Below are 24662 nucleotides of genomic sequence, written 5' to 3'. Positions count from 1 at the left end.
GTGAGCACAGAGCACAGAGCACAGGGCGTCCCACAGCAGCATGGCCAAGTGGGAAAATTCAAGAGCGGCTGCAGAAAGCAGCAGTATGGTGGAAAGGCAGAGTGGCAGTCCAGGGCAGGAGAACAGCACAGCTGACTGAGTGACAGCTGCTGAGCCCCAGGTATCAGCTGCAGCTGCTACAGAGACTCTTAGCCCACAGATTAAATGTCTATAAGTCACTTACTTGATCTTCTGGGAGCCAAAAATGTCTGAGTGATTGGTAAATGCTCCCTTCTCCTCCCCTTATTGACCTCAAAAGAAACATAAAATATTTCCCCAGAAAATCCTGGATCTGTGGGAATAGTTGAAGGGGCAAACAGTCTCGTAGCAGCTGAGGCTAGAAAAATAGCTAAGGGGGATTCCTTACTGTGGTGGAGGCTAACTGGAAGGAGAGGAGCCTCAAAAACGGTAGAAATTCACACTAGGACCCAGGTATGCCTCAGTACTAGGAAAGGAGCTCCAGGGTGGTGGAAACTCTTACTAGGACCCAGGCATGCTTCAACACTAGGAGAGGAGCCACAGAAGTGGTGAAAACTCGCACTAGGACCCAGGCATGCCTCAGGGCTAGGATAGGAGCTGGGGGGGTGGGGTGGGTGAAAACTCACACTAGGATCCAGGCATGAGCTGAGCCTGCCTTTATGCTAGCTCAGTTGAGGAGAACTCCCATGACCAGATCACCCCTCCCCCACTCTTAACAAGCTAGCTCCATGGCTAAGCTGGGAAACACAAAACAAAAGGAAATGCAAGGGCTCCTGCCCTTAGATTTCCCAAAACAGCAGCTCAACAACTGATTCCCCAGCTTCTAAATGAAAGAATCAGAGGCCACAGCACACAAAGTCTCACCATCATGAGCAAGAAGCAAAGGAGGAGAGAAAAGACCACAGAATCTTTCTGTGGAGACAAGGACCAAAACTGGATTACCAAAGAGGTCAGTACTGAGACCATACCCCTATCTGAAACTTCAGAAGGGACTATGAACTGCTTGCATGCACAAAGAGCTCTCCTCGAATAGCTGAAGAAGGAAATAGAGGAAAAACTGGCCAATTATTTTAAAAGTATGTAAAAAGAATTCTCTGAAGAGAACATTTCTTTAAAAAGGAAAATTGGACAAATGGAAAAGGAAGCAAAAAACCTAACTGGGAAAATAGGACAAATGGAAAAGGAAGCAAAAGACGTACTGGAGAAAATAATTCCTTAAAAGGAATAATTGGACAGATGGAAAAAAAGATGCAAAAGTTAACTGAAGAAAACAATTTGATGAAAATTAGAATTGGACAAGTAGAAGTTAATGAACCTATGAGACATCAAGAATCAGTCAAACAAAATCTAAAGAATAAAAAGATAGAAGAAAATGTAAAATACCTAATTAGAAAAGCAACTGACCTGGAAAATAGATTCAGGAGAGAAAACTTAAGAATCATTGGACTACCAGAAAGCCATGATGAAAAGAGTCTGGATAATATCTTTCAAGAAATCATCAAGTAAAACTGCTAGATCCAGAGGGCAAAGTGGCCACCGACAGAATCCACCATTCACCTCCTGAAAGGAATCCCAAACTAAAAATGCTAGGAAATATTGTTGCCAAATTCCAGAACTATCAAGTGAAGGAGAAAGTACTATACGCAGCCAGTAAGAAACCATTCAGATATTGAGATGCTACAGTCAGGATCACACAGGATCTGACAGCTCTTACATTAAAATACTGAAGGAATTGGAATCTGATATTCTGTAAGGCAAAGGAGCTGGGACTACAACCAAGGATCAATTACCCAGCAAAGTTCAACATAACATTTCAGGCAAGGAGATGGACATTCTATGAAATAAGGAATTTCCAGACTTTCCTGACAAAAAGGCTAGAACTCAATAGAAAATTTGATCTTCAAATGCAGATCTCAAGAGAGGAATAAAAAAGTAAACAGGGAAAAAGAAAAACTTGTTACTCAATTTGGGCAAACTTTTTACATCCCTATAAGGGAGGATAATATGTATTAATCTTGAGAACTGTACATCTATCATGAAGCATAAAAGGGATATACATGGATAGAGGGAATGGGTACAGAATAAATGATGTGATGATAAAAATGTGATTTAAGCATGCAAAGGGATTGTAACAGGAGATGTAAAAAAACCACTTGGTACTGGCTAAGAAAGAGAAGAGTAGACAAGTGGAATATGCTAGGTACTCAGGACACAGTAGACAATGAATATAGTAATCTGGTGTTCGATAAACCCAGGGACACCTCCTTCTGGGATAAAAACTCACTGTTCTACAAAAATTGCTGGGAAAGCTGGATAAAAGTGGGGCAGAAACTAGGCATAGATCAAAGCCTGACACCATACACAGGAATAAAATCCAAATGGGTATATGATCTAGGTGTGAAGACTGATACTATGGACAAATTGGTGGAGCAAAGAATAGTGTATTTATCAGATTTATAGAGAAGGGAAGTATTTTTGACTAAAGCGGAGATAGAAAGCATTATGAAGTGAAAGATGGATAATTTTGACTACATTGAAATAAAAAGGTTCTGCACAACCAAACCCAATGCAACCAAAATTCGGAGAGATGTAGAAAACTGGGAATGAATTTTTACAGGTAATGTTGGTGATAAAGGCCTCATCTCTAGGATATATAGAGAACTGAGTCAAATGTACAAAAATACAAGTCATTCCCCAATAGAAAAATGATCAAAGAATATGAACAGGCAATTTTCAGAGGAAGAAATTAAGGATACTTGTAGTCATATGAAAAAATGCTCTAAATCACTTTTAATTAGAGATATGTAAATCAAAACAACTCTGAGGTACCACATCACACCTGCCAGATGGGCAAACATGACAGAACAGGAAGACGATAAGTGTTGGAGAGGATGTGGGAGAATTGGAACACTAATACATTGTTGGTGTAGCTGTGAGCTGATCTAACCATTCTGGAGAGCAATTTGGAACTATGCTCAAAGGGCCACAAAAATATACATACTCTTTGACCCAGCAATATTGCTTCTAGGACTATATTCCCAAGAGATCATAAAAATGGGAAAGGGTTTGACATGTACAGAAATATTTATAGCAGCACTCTTTGTGGTGACCAAAAATTGGAACTCAAGGAGATGCCCATCAATTGGGGAATGGATGAATAAATTATGGTATATGAACGTAATGGAATACTATTGTGCTATAAGAAATGATGAACAGGAAGACTTCAGAGAGGCCTGGACAGACTTATATGATAAGATGCTGAGCAAAAAGAGCAGAGCCAGGAGAACTGTGCACAGTAATGACCACAGTATGTGAGTTTTTTCTGGTAGACTTGGATCTTCATAGCAATGCAAGGACTTTAAAAAAAAATTCCCAATGGTCTTCTAAGGCAAAATGCTGTCCACATTCTGAAAAAGATCTATGGAATTCAATCTCAGAATGTAGCAGATCATTTTGCATGTGTGTGTGTGTGTGTGTGTGTGTGTGTGTGTGTGTGTGTGTGTGTGTGTATTGCATTTTGGTTTGTTAGATGATTTCTCCCATTCATTTTAATTCTTCTACACAGCATAACTATAGTGAAAGTGTATTTAATAGGAATGTATGTGTAGAACCTGTATAGGATTGTATGCCATCTCAAGTGGGAGAGGAGGGGTGGGAGGGAGGGAAAAATAACAATCTAAGTTGTATGGTAGTGATTGTGGAACACTGAAAGTAAATAAAATTCATTTTAAAAAATTATTTCAAACTGCAAATGTTTTAAATTTTTTTTCCTTTAGAATTCTAATAAATTCCAATTCAACTTCTTCTTTAGGAGGAGTACAGAGTGGCAATGATCTAAGTCTAACAACACGTTATTTTATGAGGAGATGACATTAATATACAAATGAACTTGTTTAAGAGCTATAAATTGTAACCCAACCTATAAATGTCCTGGGGTGGGAAGGTGTGGAGGGATGGGGAGAAAATTTTGGATTCAAATTCTTGTGGAAGTGACTGCTGAGAACTGAAAAATAAATAAATTTAAAAAAATAAAATTCCCCTTTCTTATTCTAAAAAAAAAATGTAATCCAATCTAGCAAAAAAAGTTCTGGAGTAGCATAAGTAAACAAATTTAGTAGTTACTTCAAAATTGTATGCATTTTATCATGTACATCAAATTTCCTGTCTTGCAGTAAAATATATCTTCATTTCAGGACAATTCACTTCTTCTACAAAGAGTTATTCTATCCCTACTAAGTAAAAAACCTAAGAAAGATTGACTTAACTTTGGGTAATGCAAGTTATTTCACAACTTACTTTCTTCTGAGGAAAAAAACTGATACAATAAAACTGCTTCTTTTTTTTACAAGACAAAACTGATTTTAATCAGTTTCTGATTTTAATTTGAACTATATAATAGATTTATATTTTGGTTTCATAAACTTGTGTGTCATTGATTAATTATTCCCCTGCCATTTGGAGAAATTTCAAGGATTATATCTTACCCATCAACACGCAATTATGAATGGTCAGAGGACAGGGCCAAGTACACAGCTACATAGTTGTTTAGGGTATGCAAATAACTATAATCTCATGTTTCTACATTCTAAAGCAGAGTGTCTATATTCTAGTGCAGAGGCACTAAAATACAATAGCAACAAGATACATCATGTTAGAGTGATACAAGAAAATCATGAAAATCAATTTAACAGGTTGCTAAAAGGGACCCAAAAGTACTTAAGAAAATAGCACCTTCAAAATAGCCTAACCTAAATGACAAAAGAAGTCCAAAATATTCAATGAAGATAAAAATACCTTAAAAAGCCAAATGGAAAAGGAGATCCAAAATCTCACTGAAGAAAATAATTCCCTCAAAATTAGAATGGAGCAAATGGAAATAAGCACTTTATGAGAAATTAAGAAATGATAAAAACAGAACTAAATAATGGATAAATGAAAGACAATGTGAATTATCTAATCGGAAAAACCACTGACCTGGAAAATATATTCAGGAGAGATAATTTTAAAAACACTGGACTACCTGAAAGCCATGATTTAAAAAAGACCCTAGAAATCACCTTTCAAGGAATTATCAAAGAAAACTGCCCTGATGTTCTAGAACCAGAGGATGAAATAGAAATGGAAAGAATTTCCTGATTGCCTCTAGAAAGAGATCTTAAAGGAAAACTCTTAGGAATATTATAGCCAAATTCCACAGTTAATAGGTCAAGGAGAAAAATATTGCAAACAGCCAGAAAGAAGCAATTCAAGTGTGGAGAAATACAAGCAGGATAACACAAGATCTATCAGCTTCTACATTAAGAGATTAGTATAATCCTTCAGGGGAAAAAATGGAGAGTCAATGAAATACGTCTTTCAGTTATTCTTGATGTGAAGATCAGAACTGAATAGAAAATGTGACTTTCAAATACAAGATTAAGAGAAGCATGAGAAGGGAAATAGGAGGGAGAAGCCATAAGGTAATTACTAAAATTGAACTGTTTAGATTTTTCTCAAGATGGTGGAGTAGAAGCTGGGTATGCTACAGCTCTCCCCTCAAATTCCTAAAAATATGTAAAAAATAGCTCTAAACAAATTCTAGCACATCAGAAGGCAGAAAACGAAATTCAAGCAAATTTCCACCCGAAGACAATCTAGAAGGGCAATGGGAAGGATCTCTTGCACTAGACTGGGAGCAGAAAACAGTTTAATGTAGGCCATGCCAGAGAGGACTGAGTGGGAGTGTTCTTTCAGTGGCTGAATTGCTAGTGACTGCTGTGGATTCCAGGCTTCTCAACACACAAATGCTAAAGACAGCTTCAAAAGTTAGTGGGAAAGGTCTCTCACCTGGCTGAGAGGGGATCATGATCTGGCTCCATTCCCAATCCAGCCAGAGCCTCAGCCCTGGCCCCCACCTCAGTCCTAGGGCAGCTGCAGCCACTGCTGAAGTGGAGGGTGCTTCTGGAGCGGTCCACTTAACAAACTTGAAAAGTCAAGTAATTGGCTGGAAAAATTAGCAAATGGGTGAAAAGGAAACCAACTATAGATTCTTACCTTCTCAGTGAAGAGGTGTTTTCTTACATCTTTGATAACAAGGAAGATCAAAACATACAGCCAGAAGGAGATAACAAAGCCAAAACTCCTGTATCCAAAGGTCCTAAGAAAGCTATGAATTAGAATCAAGCAGTGGCAGAGCTCAAAAATGATTTTGAAAAACAAGTAAAAGAAGCAGAGGAAAAATTGGGAAGAGAAATGAGATTGGTATAAAAAAAATCATGATAATAAGTCAGCAGCTTGTTAAATGAAATCCAAAAAAATTCTGAAGAAAATAGCACCTTTAAATTACATTGACACCAATGACAAAAGAGGTAGAAAAAATCAATAAGGAGAAGAATTCCTTAAGAGCTGGATAAGACAAACAGAAAAAGAAGTCCAAAACCTCACTGAAGAAAATAACGCATGGAAGCTAATGACTATGAAAAATCAAGAAATTATAAAACAAAACCATAAGAATTAAAAACAAATAGAAGACAGTGTGAAGTATGTTATTGGAAAAACAAGTGAAATGGAAAATGGACCCAGGAGAGATCATTTAAAATTTCAACTTCCATCAACAGCCATGATCAAAAAAAGATACTAGACATCATCTTTCAAGAGATTATCAAGGAAAACTGCCCTGATGTTCTAGAACCAGAGTGGAAAATAGATATTGAAAGAATTAGAAAATAGATATTGAAAGATTTTGAAAAAGATCCCAAAAGGAAAACTCCTAGCAATATTGTAACCAAATTCCAGAATTCCCGGGTCAAGGAGAAAATACTACAAGCAGGAAAAAAGAAACAATTCAAGTACTGTGGAAACACAATCATGATAACACTGGACTTAGCAGCTTCTACACGAAGGGAACAGAGGACTTGGAATATTATATACCAGAAATCAAAGGAGATAGGATTAAAACCAAGAATTTCCTACCCAGAAAAACTGAGTATAATACTTCAGGGGGGAAAAATAGAACTTTAATGTAATAGAGGACTTCTAAGCATTCTTGCTGAAAAGACCAGAGTTGAATAGAAAATTAAGACTTTCAAGTACAGGAATCAAGAAAAGTATGAAAAGGTAAACAGGAAAGAGATACCATAAGGGTCTTATCAAAGTTGAACTGTTTACATTCTTGCAGGGAAATATGATATTTTTTACTCTTGAGACCTTTCTCAATATTAGGTTAGTTGGAGGGATTATATATTTGTCTGTGTTTATATGTTTATGCATATATATATATATATATATACATACAGAGAGAGAGAGAGAATGCACAAGGTGAGCTGAATATGAAAGATGATATCCAAAAAGGACAATTAAAGGTTGAGAGGAATGTACTAGGAGAAAGAGAAAAGGAAAGGTAGAATGTAGTAAATCATCTCACATAAAAGAGACAAGAAAAGGCTTCTCTCTTTTTTTGGAGGGGAAGAAGGGGAAGGTCAAAGGGAATAAGTGAGTCTCCTTTCTTTGGACTAGTCTTCAGGAGAGAATAACTTAGACACTCCCTTGGGTATGGAAGTTTATCTTACCTTACAGGAAAGCATGAAGGAAGGGGATAAGAGAGGGAGGATAATAGAAGGGACTTTAGATTGGGGGAAGGGGAAATTGGAGGCAAAAACTGGCAATGGCAATGTAAATAGTAAGATCTTTCCATTCATTAATAGGCCCAAGTGACCTGCTAAATCAGCTAAGTCACATGTGGTGGGAGGAGGTTGCTGAACAGGAAGGGTGAAGCAGAACCAGGAGGAAGTTAGTGAGAGTGGTTGGGGTGAAAGAGAGAGGATGCAGGCTGGCAAACACAGCAAGGCTCATGAGTGTTTCCATGTGGGAAGGCCCCAAGAGGGGCAGGGATGGGGAGAGAAGGCTGAGGAATGTCCCCAGAAGTGCTAAGGTGTACTGACTTCTTGGCTACATTGACAAATTTGGCTTCCTGGTGTTTGGATTTGGCTTTCTGGTGTTTGAATAAATGTTTTTCTTTTATTATTTTATTGTTTTCAGTGTTCTACAATCACTTCCATATAACTTAGATTTTTTTCCCTCTCCCTCCCCCCTCCCTACCTCAAATGACATAAAATTTTATATAGATTCTATACATACAATCCTATTAAATATATTTTCAACTTAGTCATGTTGCATAGAATAATTAAAATGAATGGGAGAAATCATAATACAACCAAAATGTAATACAAGAGAAAATGATCTGTTACATTCTGTGATCGAATTCCATAGTTCTTTCTCTGGATGGAGAAGGTGTTTTGCCTTAAGAGATCATTGGGAATTTTTTAAGTCCTTGCATTGCAGTGAAGTTCTAAGTCTACCAGAAAAAGTCCTCACACACTGTTGTTGTTGCAGTGTTGCTAGGTCAAGGTATGCACATTTTTGTAGCCCTTTGAGCATAGTTCCAAATTGCTCTCCAAAATGGTTGGATCAGCTCACAAGTCCACCTACAATGAATTAGTGTTCCAACTCTCCCACATCTTCTCCAACATTTGTCACCATCCTGTTTTGTCATGTTAGCCAATCTGTTAGGTGTGATGTGGTATCTCAGAGTTGTTTTGATTTGCATCTCTCTAATTAATAGTGATTTAAAGCAGTTTTTCATATAATTTTAGACAGCTTTGATTGGGGAATGACTTGTATTCTTGTATATTTGACTCAGTTCTCTAAATATTTTGGGAAGTATGCCTTTATCACAGACACTACTTTCATGTTGTCAAAATTATTCATTTTACACTTTATAAGGTTTTCTATATCTTGTTTAGTCAAAAATTCTTCCCTTTTCCATAAATCTGATAGATACACTATTCCTGGCTAATTTGTTTATATTATCAATTTTTATACCTAGATCATGTATCCATTTGAACTTTATTCTTTTGTTTGGTGTCAGGGTTTGGTCTATGCCTAGTTTCTTCCTTGTTGTTATCCAGCTTTCCCAACAATTTTTGTCGAATAGTGAGTTCTTATCCCAGAAACTGGTGTCCTTTGGTTTATCAAGCAGCAGATTGCTATATTCATTGACTACTGTGTCTTGGGTAACTAACATATTCCACTGGCCTGCCCTTCTGATTGTTAGCCAGTACCAAGTGGTTTTGATAACTGCTGCTTTATAATACAATTTGAGATATGGTAGAGCTAAGCCACCTTCTCTAGCATTTCTTTTCATTATTTCCTTTGATATTCTGGACCTTGTGTTGTTCCACATGAATTCTGATATTATTTTTTCTAGCTGTACAAAATAATTATCTGATACTTTGATTGATATGACACTGAATAAGTAAATTAATTTAGGAAGAATTTTCATGTTTATTATATTGGCTCAGCCCACCCACAAGCAACTAATGTTTTTCCACTTACTTAGATCTCACTTTATTTGTGTGAAAAGTATTTTGTAATTGTGTTCATATATTCCCTGGATTTGTTTTGGCAGATAGGCTCCCAAATATTTTATAGTATCTACCCTAGCTTTAAATGAAATTTCTCATTCTATCTCTTGCTGTTGGGCTTTGTTAGTAATAAAAAGAAATGCAGAAGATTCGTATGGGTTTATTTTGTACCCTGAAACAGAGCCAAAGTTATTTATTTTTTCTGGTAGCTTTTTACTTGATTCTCTTGGATTCTCTAAATATATCATCATACCATCTGCAAAGAGTGATAACTTAGTTTCTTCTTTGCCTATTCTAATTCCTTCAATTTCTTCTTTTCGTCTTATTGCTACAGCTAATATTTCTAGTATCGTATTGAACAATAGTGGCGATAATGGACGTCCTTATTTCACCCCAGATCTTATTGGAAATGCATCTAGTTTATGCCCATTGCGTATAATGCTTGCTAAAGGTTTTAGGTAGACACTACTATTTATTTTATGGAAAGTTCCATTTAATCCTATGTTCTCCAGTGTTTTCAGTAGGAATGGGTGTTGTATTGTGTCAAAAGCTTTTTCTGCATCTATTCAGATAATCATTTTTTTTCCCTTAGTTTTGTTGTTGATATGATCAATAATATTAATAGTTTTTCTATTGCAAAAGCCTTGCATTCCCCGTATAAAGCCTACATGTGCCAGACCTAGAGGCCTGTGGGCTACCCGAGTCTTCTTACCTCACCTCCCGAGGTCTTCGGCTGGCCACGCCGGGTGCGCATATGAGAGAAAGGACGTTCCAGAGTCGAACAAGGGTTGAGCTTTATTTCAGCGTCTAGTTACAAGTGCAGGGGATTCTTCCCTAGGAGGGATAGAAGAATCTCCCAAGGAGGCAAAGATCTTACAATAAGAGATTGGAAGTAGAAGTACAAGCAGGGAGAGAGGGGGAGGGGAGAGAAGGAGAAGAGGAAAAGCGGAGCCTTGTGTCCTCTTTGGCTCCTCACGTGCTAAGAGAGCTTTCAGGCTTCCCTGATCCTACTTAACTCTCCAGTCGCATAGTTTGCATCTAAATACCGTGCTGTTAGATAACAATAATGTGCCCAGATCCGGGACAATCTCGAGGGCGGGGAGATCTCTTTCCCATCACGTTTCTCACGGGAAGAGGCGGAAATACACGAGATAGCTCGGTTCACCTCGATTCCCAGCCATTTCCTGGGGGGGTCTCGTGAGAGCTCTAAGATTTAGAAGTTCCCACCTTTACCCGCCCGAGACTGTCCACACGGAATTGAGCTTCCAACCCCAACATACATGATCATAATGTATTATTCTCGTGATAAGCTGCTAAGATCTTTCTTAAAATTTTTGCAACTATATTCAATAGAGAAATTGGTCTATAATTTTCTTTCTCTGTTTTCGCTCTTCATGGTTTAGGTATCAAAACCAAATTTGTATCACAACAAGAATTTGGAAGGGCTCCTTCTTCCCCAATTTTCCCAAATAGTCTACATAGTATTAGAATTAACTATTCTTTAAATGTTTCTCATGAATGAATTATATCATTCACTTGTGAATCCACCTGGCCTGGAGATTTTTTCCTAGGGAGTTTATTGACGGCTCAGTCAATTTATTTCTCTGAGATGGGGTTATTTACGTATCCAACTTCCTCTTCTCTTACTCTGTGCAATTTATATCTTTTAAAATAATCATCCATCTAATTTAGATTGCCGAATTTATGGGCATAAAGTTGAACAAAGAAATTTCTTATTATTCTTTTAATTTCCTCCTCATTGGAGGTGAGTTCATCCTTTTCATTTTTGATATTGGTAATTTGGCTTTCTTCTTTCTTTTCTTTTTAATCAAGTTGAACAAAGCTTTATTAATTTTATTGATTTTTTTCATAAAACCATCTCCTAGTTTTATTCATTAGTTCAATAGTTTTCTTAATTTCAATTTTATTGATCTCTTCTTTAGTTTTCAGTATTTCTAATATGGTATCTACTTGGGGATTATCTGTTTGTTCTTTTTTGAGCTTTCTCAGCTGCATGGCCAATTAATCGATCTACTCTTTCTCTATTTTATTCATGTAGGCACTCAGAGATGTAAAACTTCCCTGAGCACTGTTTTTGTAGTATCCCACAACATTTGGTAGGTTGTCTCATTATTGTCATTCTCTTCAATGAAGTTGTTGATAGTTTCCATAATTTATTATTTAACTTACTCATTCTTTAGGATTAGATTGTTTAGTTTCATATTAGTTTTGCTTTATGTTTTCATGGCCTTTGATTACATATAAGTTTTATTGCATTATGATCTCAGAAGGATGCATTGACTATCTCTGCCTTTCTGCACTGGTCTGTGAGGTTTTTATGGCCTAGTACAGGGTCAATTTTTGTATATGTGCGATATACCACTTAGAAAAAGGTATATTCCTTGCTTTTCCCATTCATTTTTCTCCAGAGATCTATCATCTAACTTATACAGAGTTCTATTCACCTCCTTAACTTATTTCTTTTTTATTCTGAGGTTACATTTATCAAGTTCAGAGAGGAGGAGGTTGAGGTCCCCTAGTAGTATAATTTTGCTGTCTACTTCCTCCTGTAACTCCCTTAACTTCTCCTTAAGAATTTGGATGCTATGTAACTTGGGGCATATATGTTTAAGTAATGAAATTGCTTCTTGTCTATGGTGCCTTTTAGAAGGATATTGTTTCCTTCCTGATCTCTTTTGATTAGATCTATGTCTCTTTTTACTTTGTCTGAGATTAGGATTGCTACCCCTGCTTTTCTTACATAAACTGAAGCACAGTATGTTCTTCTCCAACCTTTTACCCTTACCCTGTGTGTATCCTCCCCATCTCAAATGTATTTCTTCTAAACAACATATTGTTAGATTATGGTTTTTAATCCATTCTGCTATCTGTCTCTATTTGATAGGAGAGTTCATCCTGTTCACCTTCACAGTTATGATTACTTTCCCTTCATTCCCTTTCTTCTTGTTTATGCTTTTAATTCTCCCTTCCCCCTTCCTTCCACCACAGAGTTTTAATTTTAGACCACCACTTCCCTCAGTCTTCCCTCCCTTCTTTCAGCCCCCCTTCCTTTTAATCCCCTTTTCCCTTACTGCTTCTTCCTTCCCTTTTAGCCTCCCCTCCCTTTCCTTTCCCTCTCCCCTCCTACTGCCTGTAGAACTAATTCTCTTTCTATGCTTAACTGAGTTTGTTGGACCCTCCTTGATTCCAATCAGATGAGAGTACCTTCCAAAAAATGCTCATCTCCCTCCCCTCTTTCCTTCTGCTGCGGTATATTTTTGTGCCTCTTCCTGTGATGGAATTTATTTTTTTCTACCTCCTCTTTTTCATATCTCCCATTGCAATCCCCTCACACCCTTAAATCACATTTGTTATCATCACATCATATAATTTATACCCACTTCCTCTGTCTGTGTATATCTCTTTCACATTTCATAAGATTAACAAGTATCATCTTCCTTTACAAGAATGTAAACAGTTTGCCTATATCGTGTAACTAGTTTTTTCCCCCTGTTTACCTTTTTATGTCTCTCTTGAGACTTACGTTTGAAGATCAAATTTTCTATTGAGTTCTTACCTTTTCATCAGGAAGGTCTGGAAATCTCTTATTTCATTGAATGTCCATCTCCTTGCCTGAAATATTATTCTCAATTTTGCTGAGTAATTAATACTTGGTTGTAGTCCCAGCTCCTTTGCCTTATGGAATACCTTATTCCAATTCCTTTGATCTTTTGTTGAAGCTGCAAGGTCCTATGTGATCCTGACTGCAGCTGAACGATATTTCAATTGTTTCTTTCTGGCTGCCTGCAGTATTTTTTTCCTTCTGTTAATAGTTCTGGAATTTGTCAATGATATTCCTTGGTATTTTTAGTTTGGCTCCCTTTCAGGAGGTGAACTGTGGGTTATTTCAGTGACTATTTTGCATTCTGGGTGTGTGACTTCTGGGCAATTTTCTTTGATAATTTCTTGGATGATATTGTCCAGGCTCTTTTTTTCATCATGACTTTCTGGTAGACCAACAGTCCTTAGATTTTCTCTTCTGAATCTATTTTCCAGGTCAGTTGTTTTTCTAATGAGATTCTTTACATTTTCTTCTATCTTTTCACTCTTTAGATCACCTTTGACTGATTCTTGTTGTCTCATAGATTCATTAGCTTCTACTTGCCTGATTCTACTTTTTATGAAATTGTTTTCTTCAGTTAACTTTTGCATCCCTTTTCCATCTGCCCAATTGTTCTTTTTAAGGAGTTATTTTCTCCAGTTAGGTTTTGTACTTCCTTTTCCATTTGTCCAATTTTTCTTTTTAAGGATGTGTTCTCTTCAGTGAATTCTTTTTTTGTATTTATAAAATCATTGGCCTATCTTTCTTCTACTTCTCTAATTTGGGTTTTAAAATCCCTCCAGAGCTCTTCCAACAAAGCTCTTTGTGCTTCAGACCAGTTCATATTCCTTTCTGAAGTTTCAGATGGGAGTACAGTCTCAGTGATGATCGCTTTGGTATTTGTGTTTTGGTCCTTGTCCCCACAGAAAGATTCTATGGTCTTTTCTTTTCTGCTTTGCTTCTTACTCATGATAATAGCCCTTTCCCTGGATTTTAAAGTGGATCTACGCATTTGTGGCGCAGGAAGCTTTGTCCCACAGTTCTTGTGCCTAAAACTTGAGACTTTGTGTTTTGTGGCCTCTGGTTCTTTCAACTAGAAACTAAAATGCTGCAGCTTCCCTGAGCTGGCTGGTGTTTCAAAGCAAAGGTCAGGTGAGGTCTTTTTAGGTTTTCCATGAAGTTACCCTGGAACTACCTCATTAAATGTAGGGGAGAGCTGGTCTGGAAGTAGGAGGCTCGTCTGATGAGCTAGAGGATAGCAAGCTCAGTTGTCTTTGTTAGTGTCTTCCTGATTCCCATGGGATGCTGAGGCATGCCTGGGGTTCTGGTATTTGTAGTTGCTGGCTTCACCTCTCTGGGGTTCAGGATCTTCTCCCAGTTTGTTGAGGTGGAGTTGTCTTGGATAGCTCTGATCCTTCACTGGTCACCTTTGACCACAGCAAGGGAACCCTCCTTAGCGTTCTTTCTAGCCTAATGGGCTGAGAGTCTGTTTACCCTTTCTGCTGCTCCAACTGTTCCAGTGTTTTCCCAGGGAGATATTCTCTTGGTTTGTCAAGGTCAACAGTGAGAGGAAGATAACAATTACCAATCACTCTGCCATCTTGACTCTTAGGACCAGAAATAAATAAATGTTTTTCTTCTGCCTTCTATATGTAGAGTCTTTTATGCTTTGTGATTCAGAACTGTACCAGTATATTCATAGCTTCCCTCAGTTCTGTAAATATTGCCTGGGTGATACATTTGGCCTCACAAACAGGATCACAGTGTATAAAATGTCTGTTTGGAGGCAAAAACTATTTAGGGGAAGAAATGGATATCCCAGGATGGCAGGATTTATCTTATTCCTCCCTAGCAAGGGAATTGGCTAAAAGCACTAAAACCTGTGAAAACAGGGAATTGAGGTTACAAGAGGGGGATCCCAGAAATTAGGAAAGGTGTTTGCAAGGGATACCAATAAAACCAGGGAAAGAGCTGACAAGGGTAGGTAAAGAGGCTGGATTGTACTAACAGGTTACTGTACTATCTGATTGTCCTTTTAAATTCTTCTGTGATTGCTTTTTTCATATTTTTAAAGTGATTGGTCAGTTTTTTTTCTGTTTCTCTAATTTGATTTTTAAAATCCTTCCTGAGCTCTTCCAAGAAGGCCCTTTGTGCTTCAGACGAGTTCATATTCCCTCCTGAATTTTCAGATGGGAGTACCATCTCAATGCTGATCGCTTGAGTATATGTGTTTTGGTCCCTGTCCCCATAGAATGATTCTATGGTCTTTTCTTTTTGGCTTAACTTCTTACTCATGATAATCACCCTTTTCCTGGATTTTAAACATGTCTGAGGCACAGGGGGCTCTATCCCACAGTTCTTGTGCCTGAAACTTGAGGCTTTGTGTGTTGTGGCCTCTGTTTTTTTCAGATAGAATCTAAAATGCTGCAGCTCACCTGGTGCTGAGCTGGCTGGTGTTGGAAAGCAAAGAACAGATGAGGCATTTTTGGGTTTCCCCAGAGTTACCTTTCAGCAAGCTTGTTATTTCTGGGGGAGATGTGGTCTGGCCACAGGAGGTCTCCTCTGCTGAACTAGAGTATAGGCAAGCTAAGCTGTTGGTGATCCCATCTGTACTAGTGTCTTCCTGATTCCCCTGGGGTATCGAGGCACACCTTGGGTCCTGGTGTTGGCAGGTGCTGGCTTCAACCCCTGGGACTCAGAATTTTCTCCCAGTTTGTTGAGGTGGGGCTGACTGGGGCAACTCTGATCCTACACTCGCCCCCTTCTTACCTCACCTACTAAGAGTCTATTTACCCCTTCAGCTGCTCCCACTGTCTCAAGGTTTTCCTGGGGAGATATTTTCTGGGCTCGTCAACATCAACAAGGGGAGAGAGATGGCAATTACTGATCACTCCACTATCTTGTCCTGTGTGACTCTAGTGTTACTGTATTATCTGTAAAAGCAGAAGAGAGTTGCTGAAGGGAAAAAATTAAGATGGAAAAATAGTTAGCTAGTTTGTATGGGATTTCTCAGTGTTTAGGCTCTCCTTTAAAAGAAAAATCCAAGGGGATCTCAGGTAGAAGAAGAGACTGTTTATTTACCTCAGAAAAAGCTACAGGATGACAAAAGAAGTGTTCATGCAACCTTTGTACAGAACCAGCCTAGTTGCCACAGTGAAGACTTCCAAGAGGGGGCATGGGAAAAAATGTAAGGATGTCAGAGCAAGAAAAGGAAACAATGTTAGAAGGAAAACTTCTCAGGCAAAAGTGCACCCAGTACTAAGGCAGAAACAGGAGAATCAAAGAGGTAACACAGTGTTTAGGGAAATAATTGAGGATTGTACACAGTAGGAGGTCACAGATATTTTGAGTGGGTATACCCAAAGAATGGGAGAATCATTAATATCTTGGATGGTAAGAATCATGAATGAAGAGGCTTTAGGAGTATCTATAGATGGCAAGTATTGATTGAAATTTAAAGATGTTAGAATCCTTTTGTACAGAAAACTTTTAGAGATTTCAATCTGTAAAGAGGTAACAATATGACTAATTTGTTAACTTTTCTGTAGAAGGATGCAATAAACAGTATCCTGCTGACTCTATGTGGCCTAACGGAGATAGACCCTGGTATTCACTTACGGATTGCATAAGAAAGTTAAAGGAACAGGTAATGAAGATGGTCATAATGATCATAAACCAAGATGCATGCTATGATACCCCCTTAGCAGTGTGCCATAGAAATATAATAGTGAAAGTGGCTCTTCCTACCTACAAGCACCAGACTTTGACCCTAATAATTGAGGAAATGGGGCACCCTCTTCTGGAGGTGTTGGAAAAGATTTCACAATTAAGTGACTCAGCCAACTGGGGAAAAGATAAATTTCCTCAAGAGAGAAAAGTAAATAGTCAGCAGATTCAAAATCAGAATAGATTGACAAGAAAGAATTGTTTATTAGCAGTGCTAATAATGTTCATTGACTTCTTGACTACTATGACAGATTTGGTTTTCTGGTGTTGGGATTTGGATTTCTGATGTCTGAATAAATGCTTTTCTTCTGCCTTCTATATGATTCAAAGTTATGCCAGCATATTTATAATCATCCTCAATGCTGTTAATATTACCTGGGTGACACAACACTTTGGTAGAAGGACAGGTCAAAGAAGAGAATTGAATAAATGGAGAGCAGGACAAAATAGAGGAAAATATAGTTAGTTGTTCACAACATCACTGTTATGCATGTGCTTTGTATGACCACACCTGTATAACCTTCATAAAACTGCTTGCCTTCTCAATGGTGGTGTGGGGGGAGTGGAGAATGTGGAACTCAAAGATTTAAAAATGAATGTTATAGGTTGTTTTTACATGCAACTAGGAAACAAGATATATAAGCAATGGGATATAGAAATTTTTCTTACCATATAGGAAAATAGAAGGAAAGAGTTGAAGGTGGGGGCTGACAGAAGGAAGGGCAGACTAGACAAAAGGGAAATCAGAAAACATACTGTCCTGGAGTGCGAGTAGAGGGAAGACAGGGAGGAAATTTGAAATTCAAAATTTTGTGAAAGTGAATATTGAAAACTGAAAATAAAAAATTTTATATATAAAAAGGCTGAACTGTTTACAATCCCACATGGAAAGATAATATTTGCAACTCATGTGACCTTTCTCAGTATTAGGGTATTTGGAAGAAATAGATAGACAGACTGACAAACAGACAGACACATGCATACATACATATGTACAGGGAACAGGGTCAGTTGAAAATGCAAGGATGATATCTAAAAACTGTTAACATTCCTATATGGAAAAATGATATTTGTAACTCATGAGACCTTTCTCAGTATTAGAGTAGTTGGAGGGAATATGTGTATATATCTATATCTATATATATATGCATACATATTTATGTATGCATATATACTTATGTATGTACACATATAGACATATAGACATATTTATATTGTGTATGTATGTATATGTATGCATGTGTCTATGTGCATGTGTCATGCATTTATGTAGGTGTGTGCATATACACATTCATTTATATTTTTTATATATGCATATATATTATTTATATGCACACATACTTTTACATACACAAACATGTACACATATACATTCACACACATATATATGACACATAAATATATATGTTCCTATATCTATATACACATATAAATATACATATATACATATGCTCATACATACCTATATGTACATACTATCTATATGTGTGTATATATATTTTTAAGTATATAGATAGATAGATAGATAGATAGATAGATAGATAGATAGATAGATAGATAGATAGATAGACAGATATCCACACAGTAAGTTGACTATGAAGGGATGATATTAAGAAAATTAAGGGATGAGTGAGGAATGTGCTGAGAGAAGGAGAAAGGGAGAAGTAGAATGGAATAAATTATATCACACAAAAGAAGCAAAAAAAGCCTTCGGTTCTTGCCTTCAGTGGAGGGCAAGAGGGAGGAAGTGAGAGGGAATGAGAGAATCTTACTCTCATTGGATTTGTCTGAAGGAGGGAATAACACACACAGCCAGTTCAGTATGGAAATCTATCTAACCCTATAGGAAAGTAGGGAGGAAGGTCATTAAGGGGAGGGGCAGATGTTAAAAGGGCCAGTAGTCTGGTGGAGGGTGGGTGTAATCAGAAAGAACACTTTTGAGGAGGGACTGGGTAAAAGGAGATAATAGAATTAATGGGGGAGTGCGAAGGAGGGAAATGAAGTTAGTCTTTCACCACATGACGATTGCTTGTTTTGCTTGACTAAACACATATAACTTCTATTGAATTGCTTGCCTCCTCATTAAGGATGGGTGGGGAGGGTGAAAGGGAGAGAATTTGGAACTCAAAGCGTGAAAAATCTGTGTTAAAAATTGTTTTTGCATCCAAATGGGAAATAAGATGTGCAGATAATGAGATGTAGAAATCTATCTTGCCCTACAGGAAAATAAAAGGGGAAGGGGATAAGAGAAGTAGGGGGATTGAGAGAAGTGAGTGCAGAGTGGGGAAGGGGTAATCAGAATGCATAACATCTTTAGGTGAAGGAGGAAAGAGATGGGGAGAAAATTTGGAATTCAAAATCTTGTCGAAGTGAATGTTGAAAACTAATAATAATAATTAATAATTGATAAAAAAAAATTGGTGCCCCTCTTCCTTAGTCCTTGTGAATCTTCTACTATCAGATATAAAGGGAAAGAGAGCTTTGTGCTCTCAGTATGGGTTTACATCTCACCTGAAAGCCTGTCCATCATTTTTCCTTCCCATGGGACTTAAGGGGTAGGGAGCCCCACACTTGTATGTCTCTTAGCAATAAACTGCCTGACTTGTGCTCCTTCATGTGTTTATGTCCCCTCTCATTTCCTCATCCACAAACTCCTCACTTCATTCTACTTAAGGACATAATTATTCATGGGTGTTCATGGAAAAAAAAACAACTTTAAATCTTTCAAGCATATTCTTTTTTTTTTTTTGTCCATTTCATTTTTATTATGACTTAACCAACAACCAATTTATGCTTCACAATTTTGGGAATTCACAATTACAGATTTTAGTAGAAACACCATGAGGAAAAAACCTGACAATCTGAAAAAGCTTTATTGAGTACAGTCCCACATCCCCTATTTACATAAGAAGTCATTTAAAGATGTAACCAAGCAAGGTTATATAAACTTAATAGTGTTTTTATCTCTAGTATGTGGAAAATTTTATAAAGCCCATATTAAACTATTCACTACTTGAAATATCCTTATTGTATCTGCTAACAGAGAACATTCTGAGCTGTAGCTCCGTCTTGACAATTTTCCAGGATAGATGGTTTCATACGAAGTCCATGTGAAGAGACAATTTTGAGTAAATATCAAAGTCCATTAAATACTTTTGCCTCTACTTCAAGCCTATTTGATCAATAATTGATCATTTTTCGAAGGGCATCATAACATTTCCATTTGTCTGGGATGTAGAATGTTTCAAAGATATGAGGAAATGGTGTATCATATCCACACACTCTTGAAATTGGTGCCTCAAGATTCAAGAAACACTCTTCCTGAACAGTAGAACTGATCTCCGATGCAAAGCCTCTTGTCAAGGGATCCTCATGACTGATCATGAGTCGCCCAGTTTTGGCCACTGACTTACAAACTGTATCTGCATCCCAAGGTAGAATAGTCTTCAAGTCAATTACTTCACAAGAAACTCCCAATTTTTCTCGAGCCATGCTTGCTACTTCTCTGATCACATGAACCTGAGTCCCCCAAGCAACTAAAGTAACATCACTCCCTTCCTGTAGCACTTCAGCTTGGGATAATGGAATATAATATGGCTCCACAGGCACTTGTTCCACTGCTGCCCTGTAAAGGATTTTAGGTTCAAAAAATATACAAGGATTTTTATCTTCTATGCACGACAAAAGTAGTCCCTTGGCCTGGAAAGGGCTTCTAGGTACAACTATCTTTATTCCGGGACAGTGAGCAAAAAAGGCCTCAGGACACTGAGAATGATAAAGTGCCCCATGGCCTACACAACCCCAAGGGGCTCTTATTGTAAGGCCTCCACAATTAAAGAGATCTCCAGAACGATAACGATATTTTGCTGCGTCGTTAACAATCTGATCAAAAGCAGGGAAGATATAATCTGCAAACTGAATTTCTGCAATGGCAGTAGCTCCATTAACTGCAGTTCCACTACCAAATCCAACAATTCCTTGTTCACACAATGGAGTATTAAAAACTCTGTCTTTACCATATTTGTCTCGTAAGCCAACAGTACATCTGAAGACTCCTCCAAAAGCAACATCTTCACCAAAAATTACTGCGGTAGGATCTTTGGCCAACGAATTGTCCAAGGCACTTGTTATAGACTGGAAAAGATTCATTTTCTGGGTTTATCTGTCCTTTAGAAAATGCAATCAGTGTTATCAATAGCTTCTTCTGAACAATTATTTTCTTCTTTAACCTATAATGTGGCTATTATACCACCTCAGTAGACTCTACCTTAGAAGAGTCTTAATTAGTCTTCCTAATTATTGGATCATACTTTGTGTTCCTTCTTATCTGGATGATCTTGTGCAAAATGTTTGCACTTCTATGATGAAGATGAGCTTCCTCATCTGTAAAATGAGGGGGTAGATAGACTGGATATTTACGAGCCTATGAAATAGGGAAGGGAAAGGACGGGTAAAGAGGGGAAAAAAGGAGAGGGTCGGGGGAGAGGAAGAGGATGGAGAGTAGAAGGGGAGAGAAAGAGAGAGGCAGAGAGAGAGAAGAGAAACAAAGGGAGGGAAGGGGAGAGACAGAGAAAAGAGAGAGACTGTGACAGAGAGGAGCCAGAGACATGAGAGAGACAGTCAGAGATGCCGAGAGAGAGGCAGACAGAAAAGAGGAAAAAGAGAGACAGACAGAGAGCCAGGAGTAGGGACGGAGGGGTGATCCGCTGGTAATGGGCTGAGACCGAAAGAGGGGCTGGAGGCAGCCCCCGCCCCCAGGAGCGACGGCTCAGGACCCAAGCCCGGCCAGCTCACCATACTGCCTGTTCTCCGGGTCGGGATGAAAGGTGAAATCGCATATTCTTTACCAGGATGAAAACATACATTATTAAGGAGACACAAGAAAGGGGTAGGGAAGAAACTGCTCATTTCTTTAGTCTCTTATTATTGTCCTCTGGGTTTCTTCTATAGTCACATGCATGAGAGGTCCTAGCTCATAGTCTTGAAGACAGGAACTGCAGGTATCACGAATACTGGCTTCTGCAGTTGTCCTGTGTCCTCATCTCTCTTCTTTAACCTTTTTTTCCTCTGGAGACTTTCCCAAAAATCTACTGTGTTACATAGAAAATGAAAAACATCAGTCTCCCCATCTGAGGACAACATCCCCTTCGAACAATAACAACAATTGGAATTTATATATTATTTACTATGTGCCCATCAAATATGATCTCATTTGATGTGCTGTTTGCTTCTTTGTTCCCAAATGGACGGAAATGGGACTTTCAAAGACTTTGTGACCAATTCAATACCTTGCCTCGGGTTCTTACACAAACAGAATGGGAGAATTTCTGGCCTTAAGGAACTTACATTCTAATGGAGGAAACCAAAACATAAAAGGGAACTAGAAGTGGAAGGGAGGACAGGACGACCACTCTGGGCCAGACCAGCATGGAGAAGGTGGAAAAGTCTGGAGAGTTAGGTTTCATGACGAAGAAACTGAATCATGGATTGATTGAGTGAATCCACCCATGTCAGAGGAAGGATTAGAACTCTGGTGCTTTCACTCCAGACATTGGCACTTTTCACTCTCTTCTTTTCTTATTTATTTTTTTAATATGAGGTCCTTTGACAGCCACCATATAGGAAAGAGAAACATGAATCAGGTAAGTTGATTCAGTGGGAATGATGAAGTTATTAAGTTTCAGAACTGGAATTTGAACACAGTGTTTCTGACTTGAAGACTCTTTCCCTTGAAGATTTACACACACACACACACACACACACACACACACACACACTTATTACTGTAGGAGTGGATCTTCTCCCTCCTTCTCTGCCTACAGCTCAAGATTTTACTTTGCTGCTGGTACTTTGTTGTCATTTTTGGGTAGAGCAGAAGGTTTTAAATCTAAAAAGAAATGCATGATAATTTCTATGACACATGAGGACACACTATCCTTAATGACAAATGCTTTAGGGAGGAAGTCATAGTGAGTTACACAAGTGGTAGGATGGGAACTGAAATGAATAGGAGAGAAGAATCTCATCAGATGAAACTCAGGAATGGCTTGAAAATCAAGACCAGCCCAAGAAAAACCTTGAACGTGAGATCACCAGGGCTTCCATGTTCTCCTCATCTCCATTCCCAAAGGGAATCATATCCCTCTCTGGGAAACTGCAAAACTCTCTCTCCCAAACTGCTCCCAGTTGTATTTTTAATAATTTTTTGCCCATACTCATTTTTGTTAATTATTGTTGATGGGCATATTGTCATTAATCAATAACAATGGCTGATGATGATTTACACCTGGGACAAAATTCAGACTTTTAGTGACACTCCTGAGATCAGATGAAATCAATGTTTCTTGTCTTGCAACTGACAAGGTAATCCCACCTCTGGAGACAGACAGAATCTTGAGCCTATAACTGGGCTGCCATATTCATCCTCTCAGTGGAAGAGTCCAGTATGGTAAGTGTCTTCCTAAATATAATTCTTAGAGTCAGGGACTTAGAGGTAGAGCAGAACCTCTCTTCCTGCAGATAAAAAAAGGAGAAAGAGTGGAATCCAAATCCTCCATTTCCTGTTAAGAGGGAAGGAACTGCAAAGAAGGCTCTGACATTTCCTCAGAATTCTCATGAGACACTGCCATTCTGGGGGTCTTCCCTCCTACTCCAAATCCCCCATTGCAACCTGTCTGAGCTTCTGCAGCACTCCCCTGATTAGTCTTTTGACTTCTAGTACTCCTCATAGCACCTTGTACATATTCTCCCAGATATATTTTCAATCCCAAACCCACTTTCCATCATATCCAGGCCCTTTTATTGTATAGGTTCATAAATCATATGTTCAGGAATGAATATTTCTACTATTCTTTTAGTATTCCTTGTTGATTGGTTATAGTGGGAAGTGACCAGAGAAGCCACCTAACTCAAATCCCAGGAGGAGAACAAACCAATTCAGGTGACCTCCATTAGTACAGCAAAATAAAATGCAAAATTGCTTCTATTTTGCTCACCTTAAATAGAATGCATCTGTAAAAGTAGTAAAACTTTCAATAAGTTCACCTCTTTTTTTTGTCCTTGAACAAAGATTGCACTACGCAGTGATATTTATTTTGTTTTCTGAATGCCAAATGACTGGTTAAAGCCCTCCTTTTCTCCCATTTGGCTCTCCCTCCTTTGAAGGGTATGACTATTGACCAAAATCTCTGTAGAATACTGCTTATTGATTAGTGAGCCTTTCCAAGAAAGGTTCAGTATTGAGTCCCAAGTTCATCTTAAAGACAAATTCTTGTATTGGAGAGTCACTGCTCAGTGAGAGGCACCCTAAGGTAATTTCAGTTAAACTTGCTTCCTTTTCAGTTAGTCTCTGAAATTTTTAACTTCTGGTTACCAAATCAACCTGGAGGGTGAAATTTCCCTTTGTTTCTCTTGGAACGAAAATTAATATGTCCCCAGCAGTTTATAAATGCGACGACTTCCAGTCCTCTAAGGCCACAGAGTGATCGAACTGAAAGCAGCTCATTGGAAGTGAACACCCTAGGTAAGTTTTCTTATCCTTGCCATACTTCCCTGTTTCTGATCAAGCCTTTTTGTCCTGTAGAGTAGTATCACCTTCCCTCTAAAATATATTTGCTTGTACGATGCTACTACAAAATTCTTAAGCTAAAATTGCATTAAAAGTAATTAAGACAAAATTATAGAAGTCTACCTGAGTAATTGTGTCAGTAAATATAAGTAGTGATTATTTACTTCAAGAATGTCTTCCATGTTCCTGGGAGAAAGGTTTGGGCACAATTTTTTCCTTGGAACTCATTATTTTGATCCTTTCAAGGTGACCCTGTCATGGTGGTTCCAGTCTACGATGAGGATAATCCAGATGAAAATTAAGGTGACCTTTTCAGAGACTGTGATTTAGTGTGCAAATAAAGTAGACC

The 24662-nt window shown here is 38.1% G+C and overlaps 1 protein-coding gene across 1 annotated transcript; it reads right to left on the bottom strand.

Annotated features, from left to right (window-relative positions):
* Positions 1-19482: 19482 nt before the first annotated feature.
* LOC140508367 (2-oxoisovalerate dehydrogenase subunit beta, mitochondrial) lies at positions 19483-20933 on the bottom strand. The gene has a single exon (XM_072616215.1). The coding sequence runs from the start codon at positions 20893-20895 to the stop codon at positions 19927-19929; it is 969 nt and encodes a 322-aa protein (XP_072472316.1). The 5' UTR covers positions 20896-20933; the 3' UTR covers positions 19483-19926.
* Between the last annotated feature and the right edge of the window lie 3729 nt (positions 20934-24662).

Source organism: Notamacropus eugenii, chromosome 5, assembly GCF_028372415.1.
Source record: "Notamacropus eugenii isolate mMacEug1 chromosome 5, mMacEug1.pri_v2, whole genome shotgun sequence".
Classification (NCBI taxonomy): domain Eukaryota; kingdom Metazoa; phylum Chordata; class Mammalia; order Diprotodontia; family Macropodidae; genus Notamacropus; species Notamacropus eugenii.
This window is presented reverse-complemented; position numbering and strand designations above follow the sequence as displayed.

Coding starts and splice junctions, on each gene's coding strand:
- LOC140508367 (XM_072616215.1), bottom strand. CDS start 20,895: ATGAATCTTTTCCAGTCTATAACAAGTGCCTTGGACAATTCGTTGGCC.